Source organism: Herpailurus yagouaroundi, unplaced genomic scaffold, assembly GCF_014898765.1.
Source record: "Herpailurus yagouaroundi ecotype Mexico unplaced genomic scaffold, PumYag 190, whole genome shotgun sequence".
Lineage (NCBI taxonomy): Eukaryota > Metazoa > Chordata > Mammalia > Carnivora > Felidae > Herpailurus > Herpailurus yagouaroundi.
This window is the reverse complement of record NW_024412421.1, coordinates 11,103,601-11,130,522: the sequence shown is the minus strand read 5'-3', so window position 1 is coordinate 11,130,522 and position 26,922 is coordinate 11,103,601. Positions and strand designations below refer to the sequence as shown.

At 44.0% G+C, this 26,922-nt stretch overlaps 1 protein-coding gene and 1 long non-coding RNA gene across 4 annotated transcripts; one reads left to right on the top strand and one right to left on the bottom strand.

The window, feature by feature from the left end:
- The first annotated feature begins 2,026 nt into the window (after positions 1-2,026).
- On the top strand, positions 2,027-18,293 carry CSNK2A2 (casein kinase 2 alpha 2). 3 transcript variants are annotated; one of them, XM_040498169.1, is made up of 8 exons: positions 2,140-2,157; positions 7,477-7,560; positions 8,353-8,463; positions 8,722-8,823; positions 9,344-9,444; positions 10,248-10,396; positions 12,043-12,136; positions 17,841-18,293. In XM_040498169.1, the coding sequence occupies exons 1-7, from the start codon at positions 2,140-2,142 to the stop codon at positions 12,117-12,119; spliced, it is 642 nt and encodes a 213-aa protein (XP_040354103.1). In that variant the 3' UTR covers positions 12,120-12,136; positions 17,841-18,293. The 3 variants fall into 3 exon arrangements, with proteins under 3 accessions (XP_040354104.1, XP_040354103.1, XP_040354105.1); XM_040498171.1 differs by lacking the exon at positions 17,841-18,293 and adding an exon at positions 16,409-16,610; XM_040498170.1 differs by lacking the exon at positions 17,841-18,293 and having other exon boundaries at positions 2,027-2,157; positions 12,043-13,734.
- Positions 18,294-20,265: 1,972 nt separating this feature from the next.
- LOC121045381 (uncharacterized) lies at positions 20,266-26,892 on the bottom strand. The gene is made up of 4 exons (XR_005797722.1): positions 26,624-26,892; positions 24,433-24,494; positions 21,650-21,742; positions 20,266-20,730 (listed from the first exon to the last, which is right to left on the bottom strand). It is a non-coding gene; the product is annotated as an uncharacterized LOC121045381 (long non-coding RNA).
- Between the last annotated feature and the right edge of the window lie 30 nt (positions 26,893-26,922).

Genomic DNA, 26,922 nt, shown 5'->3' with positions numbered 1-26,922 from the left:
GGGACACTGGAGAAGGAAGAATGGAGGAAGCAACCAGGTTTATTTGGTCTGAAATGGAGACAGAGCTGTGAAAGTTGGTCAGAGCCAGACTGTGGACCCTACTGAGTCCTAAATTTTAGGCCCAGGTGGTAAAATGTAACATGTAATTGGGTCTCCTCCTATCCTAAGCTCCTGAGAAATGAGAGTAAATGTCGGCCTGTCATTCAGGACTCTGTAATGTATTAGGCCTAATACATTCATTCATCTAGTGTTTTTTGTATTACATAAAATTGATATTGGTTGGAGTAGCTAGAAGTACTATGTTGGCGGTCCAAGGACATTTATTATTATTATGCCTTATACCATTTGCACAGATGCTTGGTATAGATACCACGTGATACAAGAGGAATGCCTTTCACAGACAAAAATCCAAATGATAAATAGCCCGTATTTGTTTTCTGGGAATAAAATATTCCAGCCCCCTCTGATGGTTAGAAAATGCTCGCTTCACTGTCACAGTCTATTTATTGACATGAGGTTCAATTTGGTGCGTCTCTGGGAGGGATCTCCCAGAGGAGAGCTGGGAGAGCTCTTCCCAAGGAGAAGCTGATTTGACACCCAAAGAGATAGTATCTTTAGCCTGTGTCCATCCATACTGGTGCTGGGATGCTGTCTGCAAAGTCTTCCCTGCCGTGTGGAGCTGGGGACAACAGAACGCTTGGGTGTTTAGCTCCTGAGCGGAAGTGGTGGCGTGTTGGTGCCACATGCCCGGATGCTTTCCTTCCCACCCCAGGTTTGTTTCCAGTAGCGGAGCAGCTCCCAGCGCCGCGGGTGTCCTGGTCCGTGTGTCCTCATTCCCTGTGCTGCGCTGAGCCAGCTGCTCCCGGAGACTGATGAAGTCAGATATTCTTGCCAAGCTGGGGGGGAGAATTACTCTCACTTATTAACAGGGAAAAACAAGTCCTGGTGTTCTTAGATGTTGAATTTGATTCTTGGCAGATTGTTTTTCTTAATCTTTTTGAACAGGGGTTATATTTACGTGGATCTAAAATTATAAAATGGTATGTGATTAAAAGTCTTATTATTTCCCTGAGCCCCAGCAGTCCATCCCCCACATGCATACATGTGAAACCATGTTTTATTAAGGTCTTCATATCATTCGTATGAATGCAAACAAATAAGGATGTGTAGTTTGGCTTTCCCCTCTTCCACAGACACATTATATAGGCTGGTCACTGCTCGTTAGAGAGTTTCCCTCCATTGCCTGAGTCTTCCAATAAAGAAACAAAATAAGTTTAATAAAGGTGCACTAACTAGTTTTATAGACAGTGCTGCTTTGGACTGATGCGGAAAGAGCTCTGCTTGGAATTGATTACCAAAAATAATAGTATAGTTTCTGATGAGGTTCTGTGATGACTCTGATGAACCTGGATGTATAAATGCTACTCTGTCTCCTAGAAATTGAAATTTTGAAAAAACTCAGAGTGGGTGTTCCTTTGGATTATTGGTAATGAGAACTCTTTCATGTGTCCTTTTTGCCTGGAGTCATTTTCACTTCCTGTCACTCTTCTTTTTTTTCCTCCAGCATCTCACTCCCCTGCTCCTCTCCTAAGCCTCTTACCATCTCCAAGGGCTATTGCAGTCACTTTCCTCCTGTTTCTGTGAGCAGATACACTCATGAGATGTGGCCACTTGCCACATGGGCTGATGAAATTCTTCAAGTCCTGCTCTCCAACTTAGTTCTCTACAGCACACTGTACTGCTATGCTATGCTTGTAGTAAGAATATGAGGACAGTTGGACAACTTGGACTTTGTTTCTGTAATAATGTAATTGTGGGTGTTGAAATCCTGGAGCATTAAACAAGTTTTTAAAAGATCCATGTTGGCTTGAATGTTTCCCTTGGAATTCCTTTTTTTTTCTTCCCCTTAACAAGAGACTGAAGTATTAGACCCTCATCTTTGGTCTTTGTCCCCATTTGTTCCAGATCAGATGGTAAAAATTCCTGGGATTCTTTAGGGACTTAAGTACTAAGTTTATAGAGAATGGTGACCAATGTTTGGGATGACAAGATATGATGAGACTAAATTAACTTTCTGTTTTCTGAAATCTGTTTCAGCAACTATACCAGATCCTGACAGACTTTGATATCCGGTTTTATATGTATGAGCTGCTTAAGGTAAGTGACACTCATAATAAGCAGTGGATTTTTTCAGGTGTATTCGTTAAAAGAGAAGTTTTTGGGGGGACAAAGAGATCTCAGACTCTTTCTTGATACTTAGAGAATTTAGTGAAGTGGGAGTTTACTTGTTGTTGTTTTTTAACTTACACTGAGATCTCTGTTGCAGGATCTTTACATAGAAACTTTCTCAGTGGAACTGAGAAAGATGGCCAAGTCAAGAGATACTAGGGACATTATACCAGAAATCAGAACCTCCTTCATAGCTTTTATTGGCCCTTGGGTTTTCTTTTTGCTGCTTAATTAATACTATTGGTTTTCACTGTATAACAAATCACCCCAAACTTAATGATTTTTTTAAAAAAATCTGTGGGTTAGCTGGATGAGTCTTTTGGTCTGGGTCATCTTGACTAGAGCACATTGGTCCAGGATGGCCTCGTTCACATATCTGGGATGGCAGCTGGAATACCTCAAGGCTTGTCCTCCAGGGGTTTAGTCTAGGCTGCTTCTTCCCATAGTGGTCTCTGGCTTCTTAATAGCATGAGAGGGCAAAGTTTGATGTGTAAGCACTTCTCAGGCTTCTGCTTGTATAAATGTCTACTAAATGCCCTGTTGGCCAAAGCAAGTCATGGGCCAGGCCCGGATTCAAAGGGTGGAGAGGTAGACTATTTGATGGGAAGAGCATTGAAGTCACAGTGTGGAGGGAATGCGTACTGGGATGGTAGGCATTTTCGGCCTTCTTTATCTTGCCATCTCTCATAATCCCCTTCCCAACCTACTCTTTGGCCCTGACTAACCTTGACGCGCAAGAAGAGGTGATGGATGGTCCGTCTTTCTAGGAGACTTAGTAATCCCAAGATGGAAATTCTGAAACACTAATGGTTGATGGAGGAATGTTTTTTTGGTTTGCTTGTTTGTTTTAGTTTTTTTAGTCTAGGTAAACACTTAGGTAAAGAATTCTAAAAAGCTTTGTAAAATGGGATAGACGAATGGTTCCTAAGTTGTTTGGGGTCATGGATCACTAGGAAAACATATAAAACCTCTCCAAAATGCCTGTATACATATACAGTATTACCTAAAGTCTTATGGGGGTTGTGGGTCTCAATTCAAGACCTCTGAAAGAGTAGAGATGACTGAGTTACTGGCATTATTGAAGAAAATTGCCAAGATTGAGTTTTGATGGGATTGCGAACAGTTGCTTGAACAAAATCCCAAATTAAGGCGAGGCTTTAGGAAGTGGGACTTTGAAGAACTGGCTGTGGGAAGTGAATGTGTTTTCTTATAAGCACTTGCACAAACCACTTGTCATTGGTACCAAGGTGGTGGATTTAGGTGGATCACTCTTACAACTGATGGGTCTTTCTTTTATCAGTAAGATCAGAAACATGTGAGGGTAGAGCTGGGTTTATCACACCTTTCTCCATGTCCTCTCCAGACCAGAACGAAGGCCTTGGTGAGAAGAGGTTTGCAGTGTTGTGGTCTTGTGAGCTCTCAGGCTTAGCTCCTTTCCTGGAGGCCCTTTCTAGAGAACCCCATGCATTCACCCTATGAGAGCTATAATCCAAATCTGTCACTTGGTTATTTTTTTTAAGTAAGGGGTTAAGATTTTTGTGGTTTTCACTTAGTGCACACCAAAGGTGAAGATTTATAACCCAGCACAGTTGTCCTTAGATCGGGTGAAGACATCCCAGTGGCACAGGTCTTCGCAGGCTGGTCATTCAGGTGGTTCTCTGTGTCTGATGTCCCTAGCAGCTAGGCAGTAAGGGCTTGCTTTCTGTTAATGTGGCACACAACCCCAGATGAAGCTTGAAAAATGTCTTTCATGCTTAATGGTCAGATAATATCAGATTCTAAACTGAAATAACTTCCCCAAGGAATCTAAAAGCATGTCAGTAACTCCACAGGGAGTCTGACCAGTGAAGTTGGCAAAAGAATTAATTCTCTTACTGTACTTGTTCAACTTTTGCTTTCCTCAGATGTTTCTCACATCCCAGGTATTATGATCCTAATTAGTTCATTCCTTTGGGTGAAGACCAGGCAAAATAACAGAATCAACACTTGCTAAATTTTCTCTTCGGGTAAAAAAAAAAAATGGGGATAGGGTAGGGGAAATATGTAGCTTCTCCCAAAAATGTAGACGAAACTGAGGCTGAGGGCTATTGAGTCGTTGCTGGGTACACTGTCTGGTCTCCTGATTCGGATCCAGGGAGGTCTGTCCTCAGGAGCCCTGGTTTCAGAAAACATTGCCACAAAGCCACTGTGGAATCTTGCTACAACTGTTTTTGTGAAACAAAACAAAGAAAAAAATTAAATTGAAGTAGAAGCTCCATAAATGAACAATTCTTAAGTGTGCAGGTTTTTGGATTTCACATAAGTAAAACCTTCACCCAGATATATGTGGTACTATGCTGTCCATTATAGTAGCTGTTGCCCACAGGTAGCTACTTAAATTTTAATTTCAATTTAAAGTTCCTTTGCTTAATCACAGTAGCCACAGTTGGTTTATTCAGTAGCCTCATGTGGCTAGTAGCTGCCATATTGGACAGTGCAGATATTTAGAATATTTCTGTCACTGCAGAAAGTTCTGTTGGACAGGGCTGGTCAAGAATATTATGAGTACACCAAAAGGTCTCATGTGTCCCTTCTCTTCAGGATCCCCTCCTCTACCACCAAGTTTAGTTTTGCCTGTTTTATTTTTTTTTTATTTTTTATTATTTTTTTTAATTTTTGGGACAGACAGAGACAGAGCATGAACAGGGGAGGGGCAGAGAGAGACGGAGACACAGAATCGGAAGCAGGCTCTAGGCTCCGAGCCATCAGCCCAGAGCCTGACGCGGGGCTCGAACTCAACGGACCGCGAGATCGTGACCTGGCTGAAGTCGGACGCTTAACCGACTGTGCCACCCAGGCGCCCCTAGTTTTGCCTGTTTTAAACCTACATATAAGAAACATCATACCCTGTGTCTGGGGAAAGCAAGATTTGCTTGTTCCCAGAATACCAATCCTAGGGATCATTTTCGGACTTACGCATTCTCTCCTATGTAAAAATGCCTAGTCCAGTGGTTCTCAACCAAGTCAATTTGGCGATATGTGGAACCACTTTTGGTTGTCACAGTTTGGAGGAGTGCTACTGGCATCTGGTCGGAAGAGGCCAGGGAGCCTCGTAAACATCCTGCCCTGCACAGGACTGCTCCCCACAACCGGGAATTCCCCGGTCCAACACGTCAGTGGTGCTGAGGTTGAGAAACCCTAATTTTGTCCCGAGGAAAACTCTACCAAGAGCACTCAGTGCCGAGCACATAGTAGGTACCACAAGATGATGGATGGCCGCAAGTATTGTTACCCAGGGAATAACATTTGAGTGGGCTGCAGTGCTTTTTGAGACCAGCCAAAGTGCCCAATTTGAAATTTATGAAAATAGATACTATGTTAGAAAAGGAGATTTAGAGCAAATTTTTGCATTCTTGAACACCAAAGACAAACTGCCTGAAGAAAAAATGGGCAAAAGATTTGAATCAACATTTGTCCGAAGAAAATAGAGGATGACCAGTAACACCTGAAATGTTCAACTTTGATGACTCATTAAGAAAATACAATTCAAATCCACAATGAGATTCCACTTCAAACCTGTCAGAATGGCCGTAATTACAAAGATGAACCAATGACCAGCATTGGCGAGGATGTGGAGAAAGAAGCCTTCATACGTTATTGATGGGAATGTAGAATAGAGCAGGCATTTTGGAAGACATTTAGGACATTCTTGAAAAGTCTGATGTAAACTAACATACAGCACAGCACATCCACCCCTAGGAATCTGCATAAAAGAAATGAAAGCCTATGCCCTCTCAAAGACCTATGCATGAATGTTCATAATAGCTAACAACTGGAAATAGCTCTGATGTCCATCGACTAGTGCGTCCGCACAGTGGAGTACTACTCAGCAAGAAGAAAGTAATGGATGAATCTCAGCAACCTGCTGAGCGAAAGAAGATAAAGTGCTGTATATTGTATTTTTCACTTAATGAACGTCCAGAAAAGACAAATCCATAGTAACAGCAGGTTTGTGGTTAAGGCTGAGGTAGGGGGCAAATGGGAAATGAGATTGATCACAGGCAAGCTAAAGGGAAATTCTTGGGAAGATGGTAAAGACTGGATTATGGTGATAGTTGTACAACTCTATAAATGTGCTAAAAAAAAAAAAAAAAGTATTGTACAGTTAAAAATCTTACCTGCATATCATTCATCTTTTAGGAAGCAATATCCTCCCTTAGAGTAGAAATATAACGTAGTAATATCCTTCCTTAGAGTAAAAATGTAATTTTTTAAAAAAAATTTTTAAATGCTTATTATTTATTTTTGAGAGAGAGAATGAGACAGAGCATGAGTGGGGGAGAGCAGACAGAATCCAAAGCAGGCTCCAGGCTCCGAGCAGTCAGCACAGAGCCCAATGCAGGGCTCGAACTCATGAACTATGAGATCATCATCTGAGTCGAAGTCGGACACTTAGCCGACTGAGCCACCCAGGCGCCCCCAGAATATAATTCTTAAAGGCCAACTGGCTCAGGGATTGTTTTTAAATTATTTTTTTAATGTTTATTTTTGCGAGAGAGAGAGAGAGAGAGAGAGAGAGAGCGCTAGCGAACAAGTGGGGGAGGGGCAGAGAGAGAAGGAGACACAATTTGAAACAGGCTCCAGGCTCTGAGCTGTTAGCACAGAGCCCGACACGGGGCTTAAACCCACAAACCTTAAGATCATGACCTGAGCAGAAGTCAACGCTTAACCGACTGAGCCACCCAGGCACCCCTCGGGGATTATTTTTGAAGGAAAATACTAATACTAGAATACTTGTTAATCTCAAAAATCCACATGGGGCACTTGTCTAAAACATAAGCCATGTTGAACAATACGTTTAGATACCATTCTTCGTGTCCACAGGGACTCTTGGCGTGGCATTTGAACCCCCTATGAGAAGTGACTCTAGTGGGTTTCCCAGATCTGTTTTTAAACCCATTGAATTAGACTAACAGGCTGATGTATGATTTCTGAGTCTAGGTGGCTGGTAAAGTGTTACCAACTACAAGTAGGAGGAGTGTCCAAAGTGTCTCTGTCTCCTTTTTAACATAGCCCCCTTTCCACCAGCTGCCAGCATAGTGGGCAGAGAGCAAGGGATATCTTCTGATATCCCTATTCTCATCTGTTACAGACAGTAAGCTGCACTTTAGGAGATACTCAAGTCAAGCTATCACAAATAAGAATATGCTTGCATTGGGAATTGGTAGACGGTTTGCTTATTTTTCTCTGTGCTTTCTTATCTAACAGGCTCTGGATTACTGCCACAGCAAGGGAATCATGCACAGGGATGTGAAACCTCACAATGTCATGATAGATCATCAACAGAAAAAGGTACCGTTGCAGCCAGGCAGCAACAAGTCTTTCCTCGGAAGGCTTACGGCCGACCAGAATGCTGGCCAGTACTGAGGTGGTACTGGAGACCCATGCTGTTTTCTTTGGCGGGCTTCTGTTACTTCTTAGTCTCCAGGGTTGCTTTCTACTTTGCATAAGTATAGTACACAAGGAAAGTAGACAGCTGAACCTAACCTAACCTGTTTATTTTGGTCATGGTTTTCTGGAGGACCCTGCAAAGAAACTACAGCTGATGGTTTCTACTTCATTTAATGACCCTCAGACCAATCTGCCTGGCCTCAAAAGTACACTTGGGTCCCTCCTTATTTTGATATTCAGTTCTGGTTGTCCCTGATAGATGAGTAAATGAATCAGTTACTTAGATTAATGAGAAGCTGGAGCAGCGCTTTGATCCTGGACTGGGGTTGTATGTCCCCAACCCTTTCCGTTGTGGCTAGAACTTATAATGGAAGCTATTAATGATGGGGGAATGTGTTATACATGGAAGTGCTATGGAGACAGAAAGAAAAGCTTAAGTTTTATTGATCTAAAGAGAATGAGAAGCCCAGGATAATTTAAATTTTCAAAAAGAAAAAGCAAATAGGATTTTGAGTGCTCTGCTCTAGAAATGACCTCTTCCATAGTTGCTGAAAGTGTAATTTTTGCCAGTGCGCTTGCTGACATTTTTTGTGTGGCCCATGTAATTGTTAGCCAGTGTGATGGGACCTGGTTCCAAGGCACAGGAGTCTAGAACTACATGCTTTACATGTTTGATTTCTGTCATGTTTGTAGCTGCGACTGATAGACTGGGGCCTGGCAGAGTTCTACCACCCTGCTCAGGAGTACAATGTCCGTGTAGCCTCGAGGTACTTCAAGGGCCCGGAGCTCCTCGTGGACTATCAGGTAAAACTGTTAGCCAAGCACCTGTGCATTCAGGGTGTATTGCCTTAGTGCTTCTCCCCGTTTGCTGTTTATTTAGCAGTTTGGATATATTGAAAACCCCACCCAAAGTGATAATCTCAAATTTTTCTCAATGACTTTTTTTTTTTTTTGCTTTGAATTGTAAAATATGTGCAAAGGTCACCCTGAAGACTAGAAATTCAGATCTGAAAAATGCGTTTGTAACACCCTTCCCTGACAGGCCAACCTTATTTTCCTCAGATGTATGATTACAGCTTGGACATGTGGAGTTTGGGCTGTATGTTAGCAAGCATGATCTTTCGAAAGGAGCCCTTCTTCCATGGACAGGACAACTACGACCAGGTGAGCAAACACTAACTAGCCCCTCCCTGTGTAGGGGCAGAAGCCGAGAAAATGGAGTACTTTGACAGAGGTGATACCCTTGAGCCACTAAATATCGTTGAGTGTCTGCACATAAGTTTTCCTTCAGGGTAAAGAATTTCATGAAATTTTGTCTGTGGTTACCAGGTCCCCAAACATAACAGATAAAGCGATATTATGCCCAACTTCCAGAGTGAGTCTGTGAAGTCACGCACTCCTTGTCTAAATAAAACTAGATTCTAGTCCTTAGGTGATGCCTCTTGTAATCGTCAGCTTCTAGATTATTGTCATAAGTTGTTACCATTTTAAAGGCAGTTTGGAAATTTGCTTTCTGTGAACATCGTGTCCTTGTGTCTGCCGCTGTCAGCCCCCGGCTCCAGTCTGTATCTGGTGTCTGGAGGTAGAGTGATGTGGAAGTCCCCCTAATTCCTTGGGATAGCACCTCACAGGCTTGCAGTGAGCCCTGTGCTCAGTGATTTGGTCAGTTTGTTTTGTGTTTCAGCTTGTTCGCATTGCCAAGGTTCTGGGTACAGATGAGCTGTATGGCTATCTGAAGAAGTATCACATAGACCTAGATCCGCACTTCAACGATATCCTGGGACAGTAAGTAAGAGAGAGGGAGAGAGAAAGAGGGTTTTACCCCATTTCAAAAGTGGGAGTGTTGGCTGAAATCGCTGGCTAATCCTAGCAGAATTGAAATACACTTCTTTATTCCCGTGTGTATTTTTTTTAACTTGTTTTTTGAGAGTATTTGGGCAGTGTTTACATGTGTCTTTGGATTATTGTACTTCTCCAAGAGATAGTCTGTCAATCAGCAAAAAATTGAAGACAAAATCCTGTTACAGAAACCAGCTTTCTGGTACAGCATGTGCTTATTTTAGAAAGCTGTGATTCTTCTAGGAGTAAGACTGTTACAGTTTTTCTTGTTCGGTGTAATGGATTTTCCACAAGATAGCAAATTTGAAAGCGTATTTTCAGGTACAGTGCAGTAGTGTTGAAAAGTAAATGTGTTGACAATATTCAAACAGTGGTTTATGGAACCTCTATGTTTCTGAGGCTAGCTCTCTAAATATTTCTGCTGAACAACAAAAATAACTCCCATCACCTCTGTGCCTCACCAAAATTGACTAAAAGCCTGAGGCATAAAAAGTGATCTAGAAAGGTGCCACAAACTAAATCAGATGTAGAAGTTAGAGCTAATTTTATTTATCAGTCATAGAGCACAGTTTTTATTTTAGGATGCTGCGAGTGTATCTGTGCGGGGGTGGGACAGGTACCAGCGAGAATGAGGTTTCACAAGCTTGGAATCAGTGCATTATTCTAAGATTTTGTTGGCTTTAGCCCTAATGCGTCAGGATCCTTGTTGAATTTAATCTCAGAATACTATTGCTTCCCTTTTTTCTCAGACATTCACGGAAACGCTGGGAAAACTTTATCCATAGTGAGAACAGACATCTCGTCAGCCCCGAGGCCCTAGATCTTCTGGACAAACTTCTGCGATATGACCATCAGCAGAGACTGACTGCCAAAGAGGCCATGGAGCACCCGTACTTCTGTGAGTCTCCAGGGACTGTTTTCAGGGGCATAACTTACTAAAGGAAAAATACTTCTCTTCATCTTTGAGATCAGTCAAGAGAATTGTAGGTATTTGTATTGAATCGTCCTTAGAATTTGGCCTCATTAGTTCTAGACCGTTGAGACAACTTTGCAGTTGCTCTGCAGAGGGGTTTGCTTGTTCACTGCCTTAGCTCCCTCGAGTCCGGGAGGGACTATTCCCTGTGGCCCTGAGCTTATAGATCACAAGTATCTAAAATTTGTTTTCAAGTGTATATATTTGTATGGAAACCTAACCAAAGGTATTCTTCCCTTCAAAAACCAAATAGTTAGTTAAAAGTGGTAAGGTGACTGTAGTGTATCTTCAAAGAAGGAAATGAGTTAAATAAACAAAAGGAATTTGAGGAAAGGAAAGCAGGTATGGAAGGACTGCACTAAAATCTCACCTGCGTTAAAGAATTTTTAGGTCTCACTTCAAAGTGTGTGTATGTATTCAATGCATGTGGTTGCTTACTGTCTGCATGCATACAGGCCTCCCCACCCCCCACCGATAAAGATGTCTCCAACAAACTTTCCCCTTAATTGTTGGCGATGTGAGATGATTTAGTCCAGGCACAGGGGAGACTGGGGATGAAGGTTACAGGACCCGTCTCTGTTCACTCTCTGAATTGAGAAGAAAACCTTCAGCCTGTCTGTTGCTTGGCCAGTATGCTGTCTTCCCTCCTCCCGTCCTCCCCCTACGATTAAACAAATCTTACCTGAAGAAAATAAATCTTGAACCTCTTGGCCTGTAAGCATTAGTAGACAGCAAATTGGAAAGGTTTTACCCTTTGGTCTTCTAGACCTCAGACAAGTGCAACTCAGATGTCCTCTTTCCAATTTCTGGCACAGGAAGCCGTTTTTACCCTTTGAGTTAAATTGAACTAAGAATTCCAGTGTTTTATAGTAAGTAATTCGTGATTTATTTGCTTTTCTGAATACACATCTTTTGTAAGAAAAAATGTTTCAAATGACTGTTGCTTAAAATTGATAGGCCTTCTAATGGCTCTTTTCATTCTCCCTTTGCTCCAAAGTACTCATTAGCACACATGATTTGAAGAAATTGGGGGTTGGATATGACAGTATTCAAGGAAAAGAACACATAAGAAAATAAGTAGTAATTTTGAACAGTGGGAAGTTAGTGAGTCTGGGCCTCTGTTTTCCATGGGCCTCAGAGATTGAACTTGCCTTCTGAGGGAAGTGTTAGGAGTTGACTCTAAGAGCAAATTCCCCTGATCATTTTTCAATGTCTGATTTTTCTATAACCTTAGATCTGTAATTTGTTTTTATTTTTTAATTTTTAAAAAAGTTTATTAGTGCGGGGAGAGGGAGAGAGAGAATCCTAAGCAGGCTCAACACTGTCAGTGCAGAGCCCAAAATGGGGCTCAGACTCACGAAACTGAGCTCATGACCTGAGCCGAAACCAAGAGTCAGACGCTTAACCATCTGAGCCACCCAGGCGCCCCTAGTTCTGTGATTTCCGTTGCCCTTCTGACTCTGTCTTCCCTGTCAGTCTGTCTATGTCACCGTGGAAGGGGTTTTGTCATGATGGTGTCTCCCACACCTACCAGCCCTGATTCAGCTGACTTCTGTCCTGTTTCCTTGCAGACCCTGTGGTGAAGGAGCAGTCCCAACCTTGTGCAGACAACGCTGTGCTTTCCAGTGGCCTCACGGCAGCCCGGTGAAGTCTGGAAGGCGACGGGTAATGCGGCATTGATGCTTGCCAATAAAATCAACCAACCAAACACAAATCTTGAAGGAAACTACAATGTGATAAAAAGAAGTTCTAGTCATTCCTTCTAAATGCAAAGAAGAGTAAAGACCTAAATGTCAAAAAGAAAGAAAGAAATGCCCCAGTACTAGTTACTACAGGGAGCCGCCATTCTGGCAGTGTGACGATGCACATAGTTCAGGATCTGAGGGAACACTCCCTTTGGAATGCATGGGAGATGAGAGACTCGGAGTTGTTGTGCGTTTGCGTTTATTTAACAGGAGACCGCTGTTGAATTAACCTGTTCAGTCAACAAGCTCTGAATATCTGACTTCCTATCTATTCCACTGTGGTCTGGGTTTCCTTTGGTGAGATTCAGGCTCAAGTTTTAGCAAAATGTCAGCAGTCTATACTGACACACCAGCCTCATTTACGAAAAGGAGATATTAAAACAGTGACAGTATTTTTTTTTTAAGCTCTTTTACAAATTCATGTTTTATGTATTTTTTTATGACATGAGCTCTCTAGGAAATGTACCTCATCCCTGCAGTTTTCTTCTAAGTGTATTCATTTGGGAGCAAACTGCAGTCACTCTCACAAGGGTCCCCTTGGCTGTCAGAAGGCATCACTTTAAACCTTGTGACGCTGTGTCCAGGGCCGTCTGTCTCCTCAAAAGTTCGATGCAAAGTGCATAACTTGGAGCTCACTGTAACCTTTGTTGATTTGCCTAACCATAAAACCTTGTTGCTGTTTTTTCTGTGTAGCCTTTTTTTTCCTTTTGCAGCCTTGTAAGGAAAGCCTCACCATTTCCCAGCACATACATCCGTGTGTGTGTGTGTGTGTGTGTTGTGTGTGTGTGCCCGCGCGCGCGTGTGCCTGTTTTAACACACCTCTCTGAAAGAGACTTTTTGGTCACAACCATAGTGAAAGCTGGAAAGTCAGTCTTCAGGCAGGCTGTGGAGGGAGAGAAACATCCTATTAGAATGTATTTAGGAAAGACCTGTTGGGTCAGAAAAATGTATTCTCCCCAACCCCCCTTTTTGCCTCGTTTTATCCTCATGAGAAGCAGTTTCCCTCTGTAATCAGGGTAACCTGCGTTTTTAAGCTCTGAGAGGTACCACATGAATGTGATGGCAAAGCTGAGTCTTTCTCACTTGCAGGGACAGGTTGTGTGCAGGGCCAGCCCACTCCCAGGGATGAGCAGAGCATCATACAAGGGGCTTGGTGAGGATTTGGAGCACATAGAGCAAGTATCAACGCTTGGGACCCATGGCACTAGCCTTCATGTTAGCAAAGGAAGCTAGATTCTGCTTTAAAAAGTAAAAAATGTAGAGCTGATGTCATTTTGGGGACTTGTCACCAGTATGCTTTGCAGGCAGTCCCCCCTCACCCCAGCTGCAGAGCCATGCCACAGCTGTGGGAACTTGACAGCTAGGCCAGAGCTGGAGGTGTCTACTTACATCATACTTTAGGATTTCTTTGTTAACTATTTAATAATGCCATACATTTTTATAAGGTTAGATTGATTGTTTGAAAACCTCTGTTTACATTCCATATTCCAATAAAATCATATTGGTATTGGTAGCAGGTCCTATTTCTACATGTAGATTCTGTTTTTGTTGTTTGGTCGGTGGGGATTTGAAATGCAAATAAAACTCTTACTAGAGTTGAGCTCACGGATTACAACTTAAAAGTAAGACCCCAAAGCCAGGAAATGCATTCAGTTAAGGTTTTCATGCCGATACTACCTGTCTGTGTTGCACATTCTGTATATTGACAAGTCCATTTGTTCAGCCTGAAAAGCCAAGACATGAGCTCTCAGCTGGACCTGTACTGGCACATCAGGCAGCAGAAGCCTTCTGATGTGCCCCTCTAGGCAGCACTGTTGGTGATTATCAGGGAGATGTGCCACTGTGTCTTTTTTGCCCCCCTACTTCTCCCCTTTTCGTCACCTATTCTCTCCCCTTCCACTTTTTTTGTTTTTAGTTGTCTGGACCAGGCAGGGAGAGCATACTGGAGAGTCTTGGTGAAGTAGCAACTCCATTTTTTCTGTTGGGTTCCCCAGAGGCATTGAAAGCATCTGGAGGAGTACAGTCAGGTGATGTGCTCCGGCCTCTCTCCGTTGATGATTTAGTAGATGCAAACACAATAACTTGCCTGTCTTGTGGCTCTGACACAGGAATCGTTCTTCCTTTTCATGTATGCTTTACTTTTCCACCACCTATGGTCTTCACTTCTCTTCATGCCTTAGCATCGCTGAGTTTCAAAAGCCTGCCCCTTTCTGAGTCTGGTCTTGACACTTAGCTGGCTGGCTGGCTGACTGTAGGTGGTTCTTTCCCAAACTAAAGTGAGTCCAGTCCAGACCTTTTCTCTTCTTTCCCATCTCCGTAGCCATTCTGTGTCCCGATGTACCTAGCTCCTTCAAGATTTCAGAATGCTTACCTGGGTTAGGAGATGGTCATGGAGAGTTCAGGGTGTGGGGGGCAGGGAAGGGGAGAGAGGGGGCGGGGAGAGAGAGAGAGTGTGTGTGTGTGAGTCTGTTCTTCTATTTAGACTAAGCCAAGGTAGATTTGCCCACCCACTATCCTTTTTGATCAGCATGTTATTTCTTAAATTCATCTCAGTAATTTTTATTAGGCATTTTTTTTTGCTTTGTTACCTTATAACAGGTTAAAAGTGCCTATGATAAGGACTTAGTTATTTCCTAAAGAAAAGCAAAAAATGTGGGGAACAGGGTAGTGTTACACTATCATCTCAGGTACTGTCTGTGTTCGACAACATAGGCCTGGTATGGTGAGAACAGAAAGTTCCTATGCCAAATACAGATTGGTCTGATTGACCGCAAGTGAGCATAAGCGCGAGGCTTTGCTTCAGCTGACGAGTCCCATGGCGAGAGCAGAACTGATGGAACGCCAAGTGATATTTTCATCTGCAGTTTGCTTGCTGTTCACTCTCCCCTGGATCATATCAGCTGCCTGCTGTTGTCCTGTCCCTGTGGGAGGTGACTGGGTGGGAGAAGCCAAGTGGACAGTGCAGACAAGCATTCTTGGGTCTTCTCACCAATTAGAGCAGTGCCAGTGGTGGCTCTTGGAGGCGCCTAAACACCGGCTGCTGCACCAGGCCTGACAGACGTTCTCTAGGGCATCACTGCTCACAGGGCTCAAAGCTAGTGTGTTCCCTTGCAGAGAAGGAAGGGACTCAGACTGCTTGGATGGAGGAGACAGAAGAGCTTGTAATCCTGAGGGGCTCAGCAAGGAGGTGGTTAAAGGAAAGGGAACCAGTAAGAAAAACAGTCAAGGGATAGGTCTTGAGGAGGGAACATGACTTCTTCAGAGAGTCAGGGGTACCACCTTCATGACGTGGAATGCGCCCTGAGATGGGCACTGCCCCCTGGAGTGGTTCCAGCGCCGCTGAAAGGTGGCGCCCTCAGACAGCTGCTGAGTCCCCGAGAGAGCTGGCGGCCGTGGTCTCGGTCCGCATCTACTCAGGGAAATGACTTAGGTTCTCCCAGGTGCTGCGTTGAGGATGGAAGCAAAACTATTTGGGAACACAAGCAGCAATTGGAAGAATTTTTATATATGCATTGAAGTGGTTCTAAGCCCACTTAGCAGTTTCCCTTAATGCCAGTTCAGACTGAGTGATTTGTTTAGAAACCTGTGTTCCTGCATGGGCACTCGCAGGAAAAAGCAAACTTCCCTCCTGCAGATAATAGGGGTAAGCTGGAGTTAAGTTCATTGAAATAGAAACCCTTCTAAAAGCAAAAGCAGGGTGCACGGGAGCACACGAGCCAGAGGTTTTCAGTGAGCTTAATAAGTCTAAGGTGGCATAACATCCTGCTTCTAAAAATTAACCCCAGGGTGGGAATGGGGGAGGGGAGGTGGCAGTGAAACATCTGGCAGAGAAAACCAGTAATAAACACTTTTGAGCTCTATGGATGTGTTCATGGAAACGACGACAAGCAGGTGTTGTGGAGGCTGGGGAAAGTGATGTGATGGGTTATACAGCTGATGCCATGAGTACTTTTGTGTAGAGACTCAACAATGTGCTACAAATGTGATACTTAATCCTGAACTGCATGTATTGGGGATTGTTTGAAAAAAAAAACAAACTTTCGTTGAATCAATAAATTAACAGTTTTGCACTTGCTGGCTTTTCTTGCTGTAAATGGCGACTAAGAGGTTGGGACAGAAATCTGGACACCCTGTGGAAAGCTTGGATAAATCTTCAAGAACCGTGGAGCCAACTATTTCCTTCTGTTTGCAGAACAGCAACACTGCCTGGGTTGTGATCCCTTCCAAATGATCACTTCAGACACACTTGGCCACCTCTTTGTATCACTGGATGACTGATGTCTGATTGATGTGCTGCTGCCCTTAGAGGAAAGACAAGTGTCATGTGAAACCTTGTTTTCAAAAATAAAAATGTTGATAACCACCAGATTCCCAAGCGGGAGACAAGCCACTGCTATGAGGCCCTTAAACTTGTATTTCCTGTCTCTTGGGGGAGAGGAGGGGTGCACCTTGAACTGGAAAGATGTGTGTATGGGGGTTGCAGTTCATCACCACCTTCGTGTGGAGCTTTCCTTTATCAAGAGAGGTGGGACTAGAGTGGTGTCATGTGGGGCTTGTGCTGTTTCTTGGTACTTGCTCCAGAATCCCTCTCCTAGGCACCTGCTTCTGGGATTGGCCCATTTTAGTGCACAACTTTAACCTTTGTGGCTGAGTGTTCTGCGTTTATGAAAACCTCTCCCCACTCCCATTCCTTGCATCAAGAGCAGGCACACACTATTGTGTGTCTGCATTTGGCAGATGATGGTGTCTTTAATTAGTGTGCTTCTCACTGATGGAACCCTCAGTGGCGCTGGACGCTTGGAAATCAGTTGCTGAAGTGCTTAAAGGCAAATAGTCCTTTCTTTCTTGAACCTCACGCACCATGCGGCCTTTCTCAAGAAAGGCCTTTCTTCCTTTACCCAGAGGAAGTTTTCACGAAGCGATGTTTCTGTGACAGCTTCCCAGGGGCACAGTCCTTTTCTCTCGATGTAGTGCCGATCTGTGAGACGTTGCTTCTAGAATTCCGCTGCTGGCATCTCACCACCCACTTCACTGTGCTGGACATGGAAGGGAAAATGGGGTTTTTAGGCCATGCCTCACAGCTGCTCCCAGGGGAGAGTTAAAAATATTTGAGCTCCCTTTTTGCTCTTTGTTTATTAGTGGACTGGGCACTTTCCTGGTATAAATACAGTCCTCTGATTATTAGTCCCAAGACATCCTCAGTAAACGGGGTCAAGGCTGATGGGGACCCAGCGTTGGACTGTTGAGCCTGTCACTCAGCTTGCTCAGAACAGTCGAGAGGCCTCGGTGCTCCTAAATCTGCACTCTGAACCCAAGAGGCAGGGAGGAGACTCGGGCACACATGCTGTGTCCGGAGCTTTCCCCTCTTCCTCCCAGGAGCCTGCACCCGAAACCGCCTCTGCTAGTGGTGATCACGAGAGGAAGGAAGAGGGTATTACTCGAACCCCAAGATTGTAGAGTTAGTTCTTACCAGGTTTTCCACACAGTGGCGTGGGAAAGTCAAGCTTGCACACTGTTCCCAGCACTCTTCGAGAGAAGGAAGCCACAGGCAAGTGGAGGCCTGTCCTCTCTCCGGGTCAGATTGATTAATGTCGTCTTTCCCCTCCTCCCATCTCTTTCCCCAGGTCTGTTGCGGTTCCTCCCACTTTTCCATAAGCAGAACAAGAACCAAATCAAACGTCTTAACGTGTGTAGAGCGCGATCACGTTCCGTGAGCAGACACAAAATGGTGGCAGGTTTGGCGAGCACGAACCAGACCAACCGAAGGGCAGCCCGCCACCGTATTTCAAACCTCACTTCTGAATGTAAAAGGTTCACACGCCTTTGGCTTCCTGTTGACTTCCTCCTGACCCAGAAAGCATGGGAAATGTGAAGGGTATGCAAAATGGTTGTTGGTTACTGTTGCTCTCCCGTGCCCCTTGACTCGGCCTGTGGCCACCTGTTTTTCCAGCAGACCACGTTAACTAGCCGACCACAGACTCCACAGTGGGGAACGGGGGGCAATATATGGCATGACGGGCAGTTACATATTATAATTTTAAAAGTATATATTATTGAATAAAAGGTTTTAAAAGAAACGTATGGAGAGTTTTCAGTGTGGAAGGGGCCGTTAACCAAGACCCGTGGCCACAGAGGACTGAGTGAAAAAGAAGAGCAGGTTCTAGCCAGAGGAAAAGCAGGGGGAGTCCCAGAGGTGAGGAGGGCCGTTTTTAAGGACGCTCTTGACCAGGGATGAGAAGTTGAACAGGTATGGTGAACTAATCCTGGGAATGGGGCAAACCACAGGTGACTCTAGTAGACTGGGCGAGCCAGGAAAGCCATGTTTTGCCTTGACCCTTCCTTCTAATCCAATGACTAGGCGGTAAACATCATCTCTAGTGACCTCCAGAAGATGCCTTAGCCCCTTCTTTGCTTTCCTTTTGCTGGTGTCTCCATAGTTCATTCCACTTCCCCATTTTGCCCCTCTTCCCCATGGCCCCTTCTGAAAAAGCATCTTAGCTTGGAGGCTGGTGGAGTCTGCTGTCCTCCAGCAGGCAAGGGTCAGGGGTCTCAGGGCCAGATCCGAGGGCTGCTTCTGGTGGCATTTGGAAGCTCCCGCAAGCTGGGAGGAAAAGTGGCCCACTCCGCTGTGAGAGAGGGTGCAGTGGAAGCACCAGTTGTATTTGTTGAGTGAAAACAAAGGAAACCTGCTTTACAAATGAGCCTTCCCTGGCTCCCTCAGGCCTGCCCTCTGAGGATAGCTGTGCCATGGGGAGGTGAAGGCAGCCATAACCGGGTGGCCGGCCAGCTTGGCCTCTGGCTGTGGCCTGCGTCCTCCCACAGCCTGTAGAGAGCAGGAGCAACAGGCAGACCTCGATACCCAGGCGGCTCAGGGGTGCCCACTATTCACAGAAGCCACTTGTTCCCACAACATTCCTTCTTCTGTCTTTGCTGCTTGTCCTGCACAGGTGACTGTGGGAACGCAGGTGTGGACACTCACAGTTTCTGAAGCAATTGTGGGGGGAAAGCAAAGAGGCCCCTCAGGGTCACCACGGCGTCACAGTGGCCCCTGGAGCAGCTTCTGTCGTATCCAAGCAGTTCCACAGGTGTGGGAGCCTGAGACAGTGCCTGCTCCCCCCCTCCCCCCGGCCCCCGGACACCAGCGAGGAGGGCCCGCAGGCCCACCGCCAGCAGACTTTGTAAGGCCGACAGGACATCGAGTGGATGGACTTGGGACTTTTCCAGCACCATCACTGGCCTGGTCTTCTCAAGCAGGCACTCTCATGCCGCGGCCCTTTTGACTCCAGGCTCTGCAGATTTCTCTTGGTCTCCCAGGTCTCTGGGACAGCATCTCAATACCTCACTATAACGAGCACGTCCCCAAAGCTCCTGAGGACACGGTGCTTTGTGTGCACATGTTTATCTACAGAGCACGTTACCTCCGTGGTGACCCACTGGCATTTGAGGGCCTTCCCAGACCAGAAGGGGCTCTTCGGAGTAGATACAGTTGATTGACTTGGGAATTCTTAGATGCCATGCAGAACTCAAATGTTAGCTCCCCATTTTTCTTCCCAGGGTGCTCTCTAACTTCCCAGTGGGAAAGTCTTGTTTTCTGGAAACCCCTCAAGCATATCAGATGTTTCTTTTTTGTGGATGATTACTGTTGGGCAGAAGAGAGGTTGTAGAATGAAGGGAAAGGAGGAATTTTTGCTTAGGCTTTTTTGACCTTGAGAGAAGGGGACAAGGGACCTGCTTACCCAAAAACAGTCTATAAAACTCATCCACAAAGTGCTTGGCAATTCAGAACATCAGTTCACATCTTTCAATGGCCCTGCTTATATTTGGATTGTTTAAAGTAACATTTATTTATTCTGATTACCAAAGTAATATATGCTCATGGTAAGAAATTCTGAAAGCCTTCCCTTACCACATGCCACGCGCCCACACACACACACACACACACACACACACACACACACTACTCTTTCCTCCCTTGGAGGTAACCATAGTTAATTTTGGCGTATATCTTATAATTTACTAACATTTAAAAATCAATGATTTTTATTTTTACAGAAATGTAATCAAACCACACATTCTCTCTTTCTTTTTTGCAACTTGTGCTTTCGCTTAGTTGTGACAGTTTTACTGTTAGCACGTATAGACCTACCTCACCCCTTTTTGTGGCCGCATGGGGTTCCATTGTGTGACGTACCACAGTTGAAGCAATCCCTTCCTGATGAGAGACTTTTACCAGTACTGTTACCAGTATTGCTGCAATGAACAAATCTGCACATACATTTTTACATGGTATGTTTGTGAGATAAGATCTTAAAAAGGAAAAACTGTGCTGTATGTTTTGTTTTAGAAAGGGCACTGCTATGATTCAGAGGAAGCAGTCTTCTCTTCCCTTCTCTCACTGGTTTAGGTTGGAACTGGGATGCCTTTAGTCATGGAATTCTTGTGAGGCTCTGTTAGGCACTGGGACATGATGCCCAGAGTCTTTGCGCTTTCCAGGGAAACAGGAATGTTTGAGACCTGAAAAAAAGAAAAGGTGTTGGCGCTAACATAAGAAAGTTATGAAATAAAAAACTAATAAATGTAATTACATGTCTTTCCAATCCTATGAGCTTCATTGTCATTTGCTTTAAAAAAATATTTTTCTTGGGGTGCCTGGGTGGCTCAGTCGGTTGAGCATCCTACTCTTGGTTTTGGCTCAAGTCCAAGATCCCAGGGTTGTGGAATCAAGCCCAACACATCAGGCTCCACACTCAGCATGGATTCTCAATGTCTCTCTGTCTCTCTGTCTCTCTCTCTCCCTCTGCCCTTCTTCCCCACTGGTGTTCTCTCATGCTTTTTAATACAAAAAAATTTTTTTAATATTTTTTTCTTGATGCCTGGGTGGCTCCGCCGGTTAAGTGGCCGACCAGCTCAGGACATGATCTCACGGTTCATGAGTTCGAGCCTCGCATCAGCTCAGTGCTGACAGCCTAGAGCCTGCTTCGGGTTTTGTGTCTCCCTGTCTCTCTGCCCCTCCCCTGCTCATGCTCTGTCTCTCAAAACTGAATAAACATGGGGAAAAAATTTTTTTTTAATGTATATACTTTTTTCTTGGGGAACCTGGGTGGCTCAGTTGGTTGAGTGTCTGCCTCTTGGTTTTGGCTCAGGTCATGATCTCATAGTTCCGTGGGTTCAAGCCCCACATTGGGCTCCATGCTAGCAGTGCAGAGCCTGCTTGGGATTCTCTTTCTCTCTCCCTCTCTCTGCCCCTCCCCAACTCGCACTGTCTCTGTCTCTCTCAAAATAAATAAACTTAGAGAAAAAAACTTAGCTTTGGAAAAATATGCATATATGTATTTTTTCTCATGATAATTAGTGAAGAGTCACAATTACAAAATCAAACAATTTCAAAAGCAGTTTTAAAAGATCTTTTCAAAAACTACAGGGAAAAACTTACCTTAAGTATGAAAAACGGGTACTATGGCTGCTATGTTTGAAGTGCTATAGGGAAGCCTTCGAAAGAAAGCACGCAGGGGATGGATGAGCAACACTGAGGAATAAAGAAATGCTGTTAAAATGTGCATCTCAAACGCATTGTGAAGAAGTCAGACTCAAAAGGATACTTATTCCATTTATGTGACATTCTGGAAAAGGCAAAATGTAGGAAATGGAGAACAGGTAAATCTGTGGTTGCCAGGGTTTAAGCATAGGTGATAACATGAGGAAATTTGGGGGTTGATGAAACTCTTCTGTATCTTAAATGTGGTGATGGTTATATGACTTGGTGCCTTTGTCAAAACTGTACACCGGGGCACCTGGGTGGCTCAGTCAGTTAAGCATCTGACTTCAGCTCAGGTCATGATCTCGCAGTTCGTGAGTTTGAGCCCCACGTCAGGCTCTGTGCTGACAGCTCGGAGCCTGGAGCCTGCTTCGGATTCTGTGTCTCCCTTTCTCTCTGCTCTTCCCCTGCTCATGCTCTGTCTCTCCCTTCCTCAAAAATAAATAGACACTTAAAAAAATTAAAAAAAACTGTACACCACACACACACACACACACACATATGTATGTGAGTTAAAAAATAAATTAAAAAAAATAACAATAATGTGCAAGGGCCCAACAGAGTCCCATTTGAACTTCACTCTCAGATGAGCAGCGGCCTCGTCCGCCCACCACTGGCTCTTTCACTGCTATCTTCCGGGCTGAGGGTCGTCTCTGGGTGTAACCACCCGGGCCGGGACGCAGTGGTCCTCCATCTACCAGCTGGACACTCAATTTCAAGGCACTCTTCATCTTTGCTCCCAGCTAAGGGGTGATTCTCCAGGCACAACTTTGCCCACCTCATTGCTATTCCTTCCCATCTCGATCAGCAAAGAGGGGTGGGGTGTAAATGCTTCCTTGCAGTGTGTGGCGAGTCCCTTGTGTCTCTCGGAGGCCAGGTGTGCTGAGTTTCTGGGCTCTGACTGAACTGAGCAAACACCGTCCACTGGGTTTTGGTATTTTTCAGTGCCTTTGCACATTGAAAGGGATGCTTATGGTTACTGGTGTTTCAAATAATATCTTAGTTGTTTTTCTTTTTAATGTTTGTTTATTTTTGAGAGAGAGAGCCAGAACGCGAGCAGGGAGGGGCAGAGAGAGAGGGAGACAAAGAATCGGAAGCAGGCTCCAGGCTCTGAACTGTCAGCACAGGGCCTGACGCGGGGCTCGAACCCACGAGCGAGCTGTGAGATCATGACGTGAGCCAAAATCGCAGCTCAAATAAATGAGCCTCCCAGGTGCCCCAATAATATCTTAGTTATTAAAGCTGTACATTTAAAATCTAATTTCTCTTGTGTTCTTAACATCAATTTACAAGTCTTGTTATAACTACAAAGTAGTTGGTTTTATGTATAAATACTTTTGCTAAATCCTTGATTGATGCTCGATCGATTCAAAACTTAATGGGTTAAACTGTAAATATTGCTTGTATGCTTAATCTAGTTTCCTTAGACCACATATTTAATCACATATTTAATCTGTTTGATTTGTACAAGCACTTCCAATATGAAAGACCTAAAATGAGATGAAATCTTCCTAAGCATTCAAATACTAACATATTTAAGTCTAAATTCACAGATTTAATAAATAAAATCTTTTAATACTTAATACATTTTAAAGTTTAATAAATCAAAATCTTTTAAACATTTAATGTTTACACACTTAAAATTTTATAAGCATTTTAAAATTAAAATCACAGGGGCGCCTGGGTGGCGCAGCCGGTTAAGCGTCCGACTTCAGCCAGGTCACGATCTCACGCTCCGTGAGTTCGAGCCCCGCTTCAGGCTCTGGGCTGATGGCTTGGAGCCTGGAGCCTGTTTCTGATTCTGTGTCTCCCTCTCTCTCTGCCCCTCCCCCGTTCATGCTCTGTTTCTCTCTGTCCCAAAAATAAATAAAAAATGTTGAAAAAAAAAATTAAAAAAAAAAAAATAAATAATAAAATTAAAATCACAGGTAATTTCACATTCCTTCAAGCATTGCAAATTAAATTCAAAGCATCGGGTTCTCCAATACATTAAGGTATCTTAAATAACAAAATATCACAATAATCGGAAACTTATTCCTCTATTTGACAAGGATTACTGGTATCATGGTTTTGATTTACTTGCCATAATCTGTGTGTGACATTCTACCAAGGTAACATTCTATCTGAACTCAGGACTATGATACATTCATAGTCAGAGATTCTGGGGTTGGCCAAGTACAGGTTGCTACTTCTGCAATAGTTATATGCAAATTTCTGGTTAACAAACTAAGCCCCTTGCAATAGTAATGGGATTTTCAAGACCACCCCCAGATCCCACCTCACTCAATGAGGGTCAGGATTTTGTTACCTTTTCTGAAACTCTTAATGGCCTCATACATCAACTAAGCTTCTGCACCCACTACCCAGATTGGAATCACTTCACTGCCTCTGTAAATTCTGCTTCCTTCTTTCTTCTTTTTTTTAACTGACTCATCCACCTCATTATAATTACAGAAATCACTGAAGGAAGCTACTGATTAGCAAGATTTTTCCTGTATTTTGTCCTTACATAAATTCATGTTGATGAAGGGAAAACAATCTTAAAGAATGATAGTGTAATGCATTTTTCTGTGAGAGACATCTGTGGTTTTGGGTTAAGTTGGTCCACATCACCTTTGAAATGAAAGTATATGTCAGAGGTGATCATTTGACTCTAATCAACTCATTCATTCATCGTATACCTGCCATGATGGTGGTCCTGTGTAGGTGCTGGGATACATGCACAGAAGAAGACAGTCTGGACCTGAAAAAAACATGCCAAAATTAAGTCTACCATGGAGTCAACTCACAAATTCATGTTCTCCAAACCTTTGATCAAATCATCTATATTGTAGGGGTGTCTGGGTGACTCAGTCAGTTAAGCGTCTGAGTTCAGCTCAGGTCATGATCCCATAGTTGCTGGGTTCAAGCCCCACACTGGGCTCTGCGCTGACAGTGTGGAACCTACTTGAGATTCTCTCTCTCCTTCTGTCTCTCTGCCCCACCCCCACTTGCACACATGTGCACTCTCAGAATAAATAAAAAAAAATCATTTTTACTGTAGCCAAGGCCATGATCGCAATAAACTTTGAACCCCAACATAAGAAAGAACTGAACACAGTTCAGGGAGACACTTACTGAGAATGGGTAGTTGGGAGAAACAAGCACTTTCGTTTTATTCATCAGCTTGCTCATTTATTGTCTATCTGTTCAAGGCGCTTAAGCCCATACTTGCTCAAGGTGTTCCATTTTTTTTAAGTTTATTTATTTATTTTTTAGAGAGAGAGACAGAGAGAGAGAGAGAGAGTGAGTGAGAGAGAGAATCCCAAGCAGGCTCCACACCATTAGTGCAGAGCCTGATGTGGGACTCCAACTCATGAACATTGAGATCATGACCTGAGCTGAAGTCAGACGCTTGGTTAAGCAACTGAGCCACCCAAGCACCCCAAGGTGTTCCGTTTTAACCGAGGAGAGTGCATGGTTAATGAGGGACATGTGAATAGGCAGATACATTAGGTGAGCCCCAATGCAGAGGAGAAGATCTTTATTGGTGGTTTGGGTCTGGAGCTGCTGAGACCAGGAGACACAGAACCTGTGCTGGGCCTGCAGTGACCAGGACCCCAGGTCCATGACTGATTCACTGATTCAACACATGCTTACTGCATTCCCACTTTATGCCAGCACTTTAGGTACTAGGAATACAAGACAGACCAAATTCTTTCTCCCAGAAGCTCAAAACAGGGGAAAGGAGACAGCAATAAGTAACTATATAGACTATGAAGTGGTGATAAGTACTATGGAAAGAAATAATAAAGTGGGGTAGGAGGACAAGAAGTTGGGGTTAGAGGTGCCATTTCATGCTGGTTGTCAAAGAGGTCCTCTCTGAGGAGGTAGTGTAGTGAGTTGAATAGTGTCCCCTCAAAATTCATGTCCACCCAGAACCTGAGAAATGGGCACTTATTTGGAAAGAGTGCCTTCGTGAATGCAATTAGTTTAAAGGTCTCAAGATGATATCATGCTGGATTCAAGGTGGGCACTAAATCCAATGACCGGTGTGCTCATGAGAGGAGAGGACATGGAAGAAAGGTATGCCAAGATGGTGGCAGAGATTGCAGTGAAGCTCCACAAGCCTAGGAGCACCTAGGGCCATCAGGAGCTGGAAGAGGCAAGGAAGATCCCTGAACATTTTAGTAACAATCAAGGGATAAATTGTTTACTGGCCTAAAGCACAGTCCCCAGCAGTCGTCCAAAAATAACAATTTCATAGAAAAAACTGTTTTTTACTTTCTACTCTAGTATGATCCACATATCCTCCCACCCCCCACCCCCCTGCCATGTCTGGAAATTCTGGCTAGATTGTTCACAGGGCTGATGTGAGGATTAAATGATTTAGGAAAGGCTAAGCTCTTAGGATGGTACCTGACACCTGATAAATGCTCAACTGACGCTAGCCATTTGTAGCCTTGTTGATGATGTTAACTGCAAACTCCTTTTCTGTCACTCACAATACCCAGCACAGGCCTGAGCACAGAATATAATATTTAGGAAGATGCTCAGTGAGTGACTGGTCTCCAACACTTGGGATTTCTTCCACACTTGAAATATCACAGCTTATTTTGTGTCTTTTTAAAAAATGTTCTAAGTATTAATTGATTTAGAAAAACAGCTCCACCAACTCTATTTTGTTTAATTTTATTAATTCCTGCTGTTATCTTAATGTTCAGGCTTTTTTGTTCGCTAGTGCATTCAAGGTAATTTTCCTGAGAGTACAGCTTTGCATCCCACAAGATATGCAGTATATTCATAGTGACCCTGTTAATGATTAAAGAAAGCAATGCTGTACATAAGGCGCTTAGCACAGTGCTCAGCAATGTTTGGTTGCTTTAACCTTACCCTGCACACGGCGGCCAGTCTATTTGACACTCTGGTAAGCAGTTGCTTAGCAAAGCCACCTTCTGCGTCTTTCTCCACTTTACTTCTGCCCTTGTAACTCCTCCCAGTCCTTCAGGGGGCGGGGCCAGGTCTTCACGCCCCTGACCCCACCCCGCCACGTTCCCTTGACACTCTTTGCGTGCTCCACACATTCTATAATCCTGTCTCCTTCCGTTTTCTAAAAGCAGCTCTGGAATTAGGATGAGAAAAATAGTCCCTTGACAACAGAGTTCTTTCCACAAGAAGGCGGGGCTGGGGCG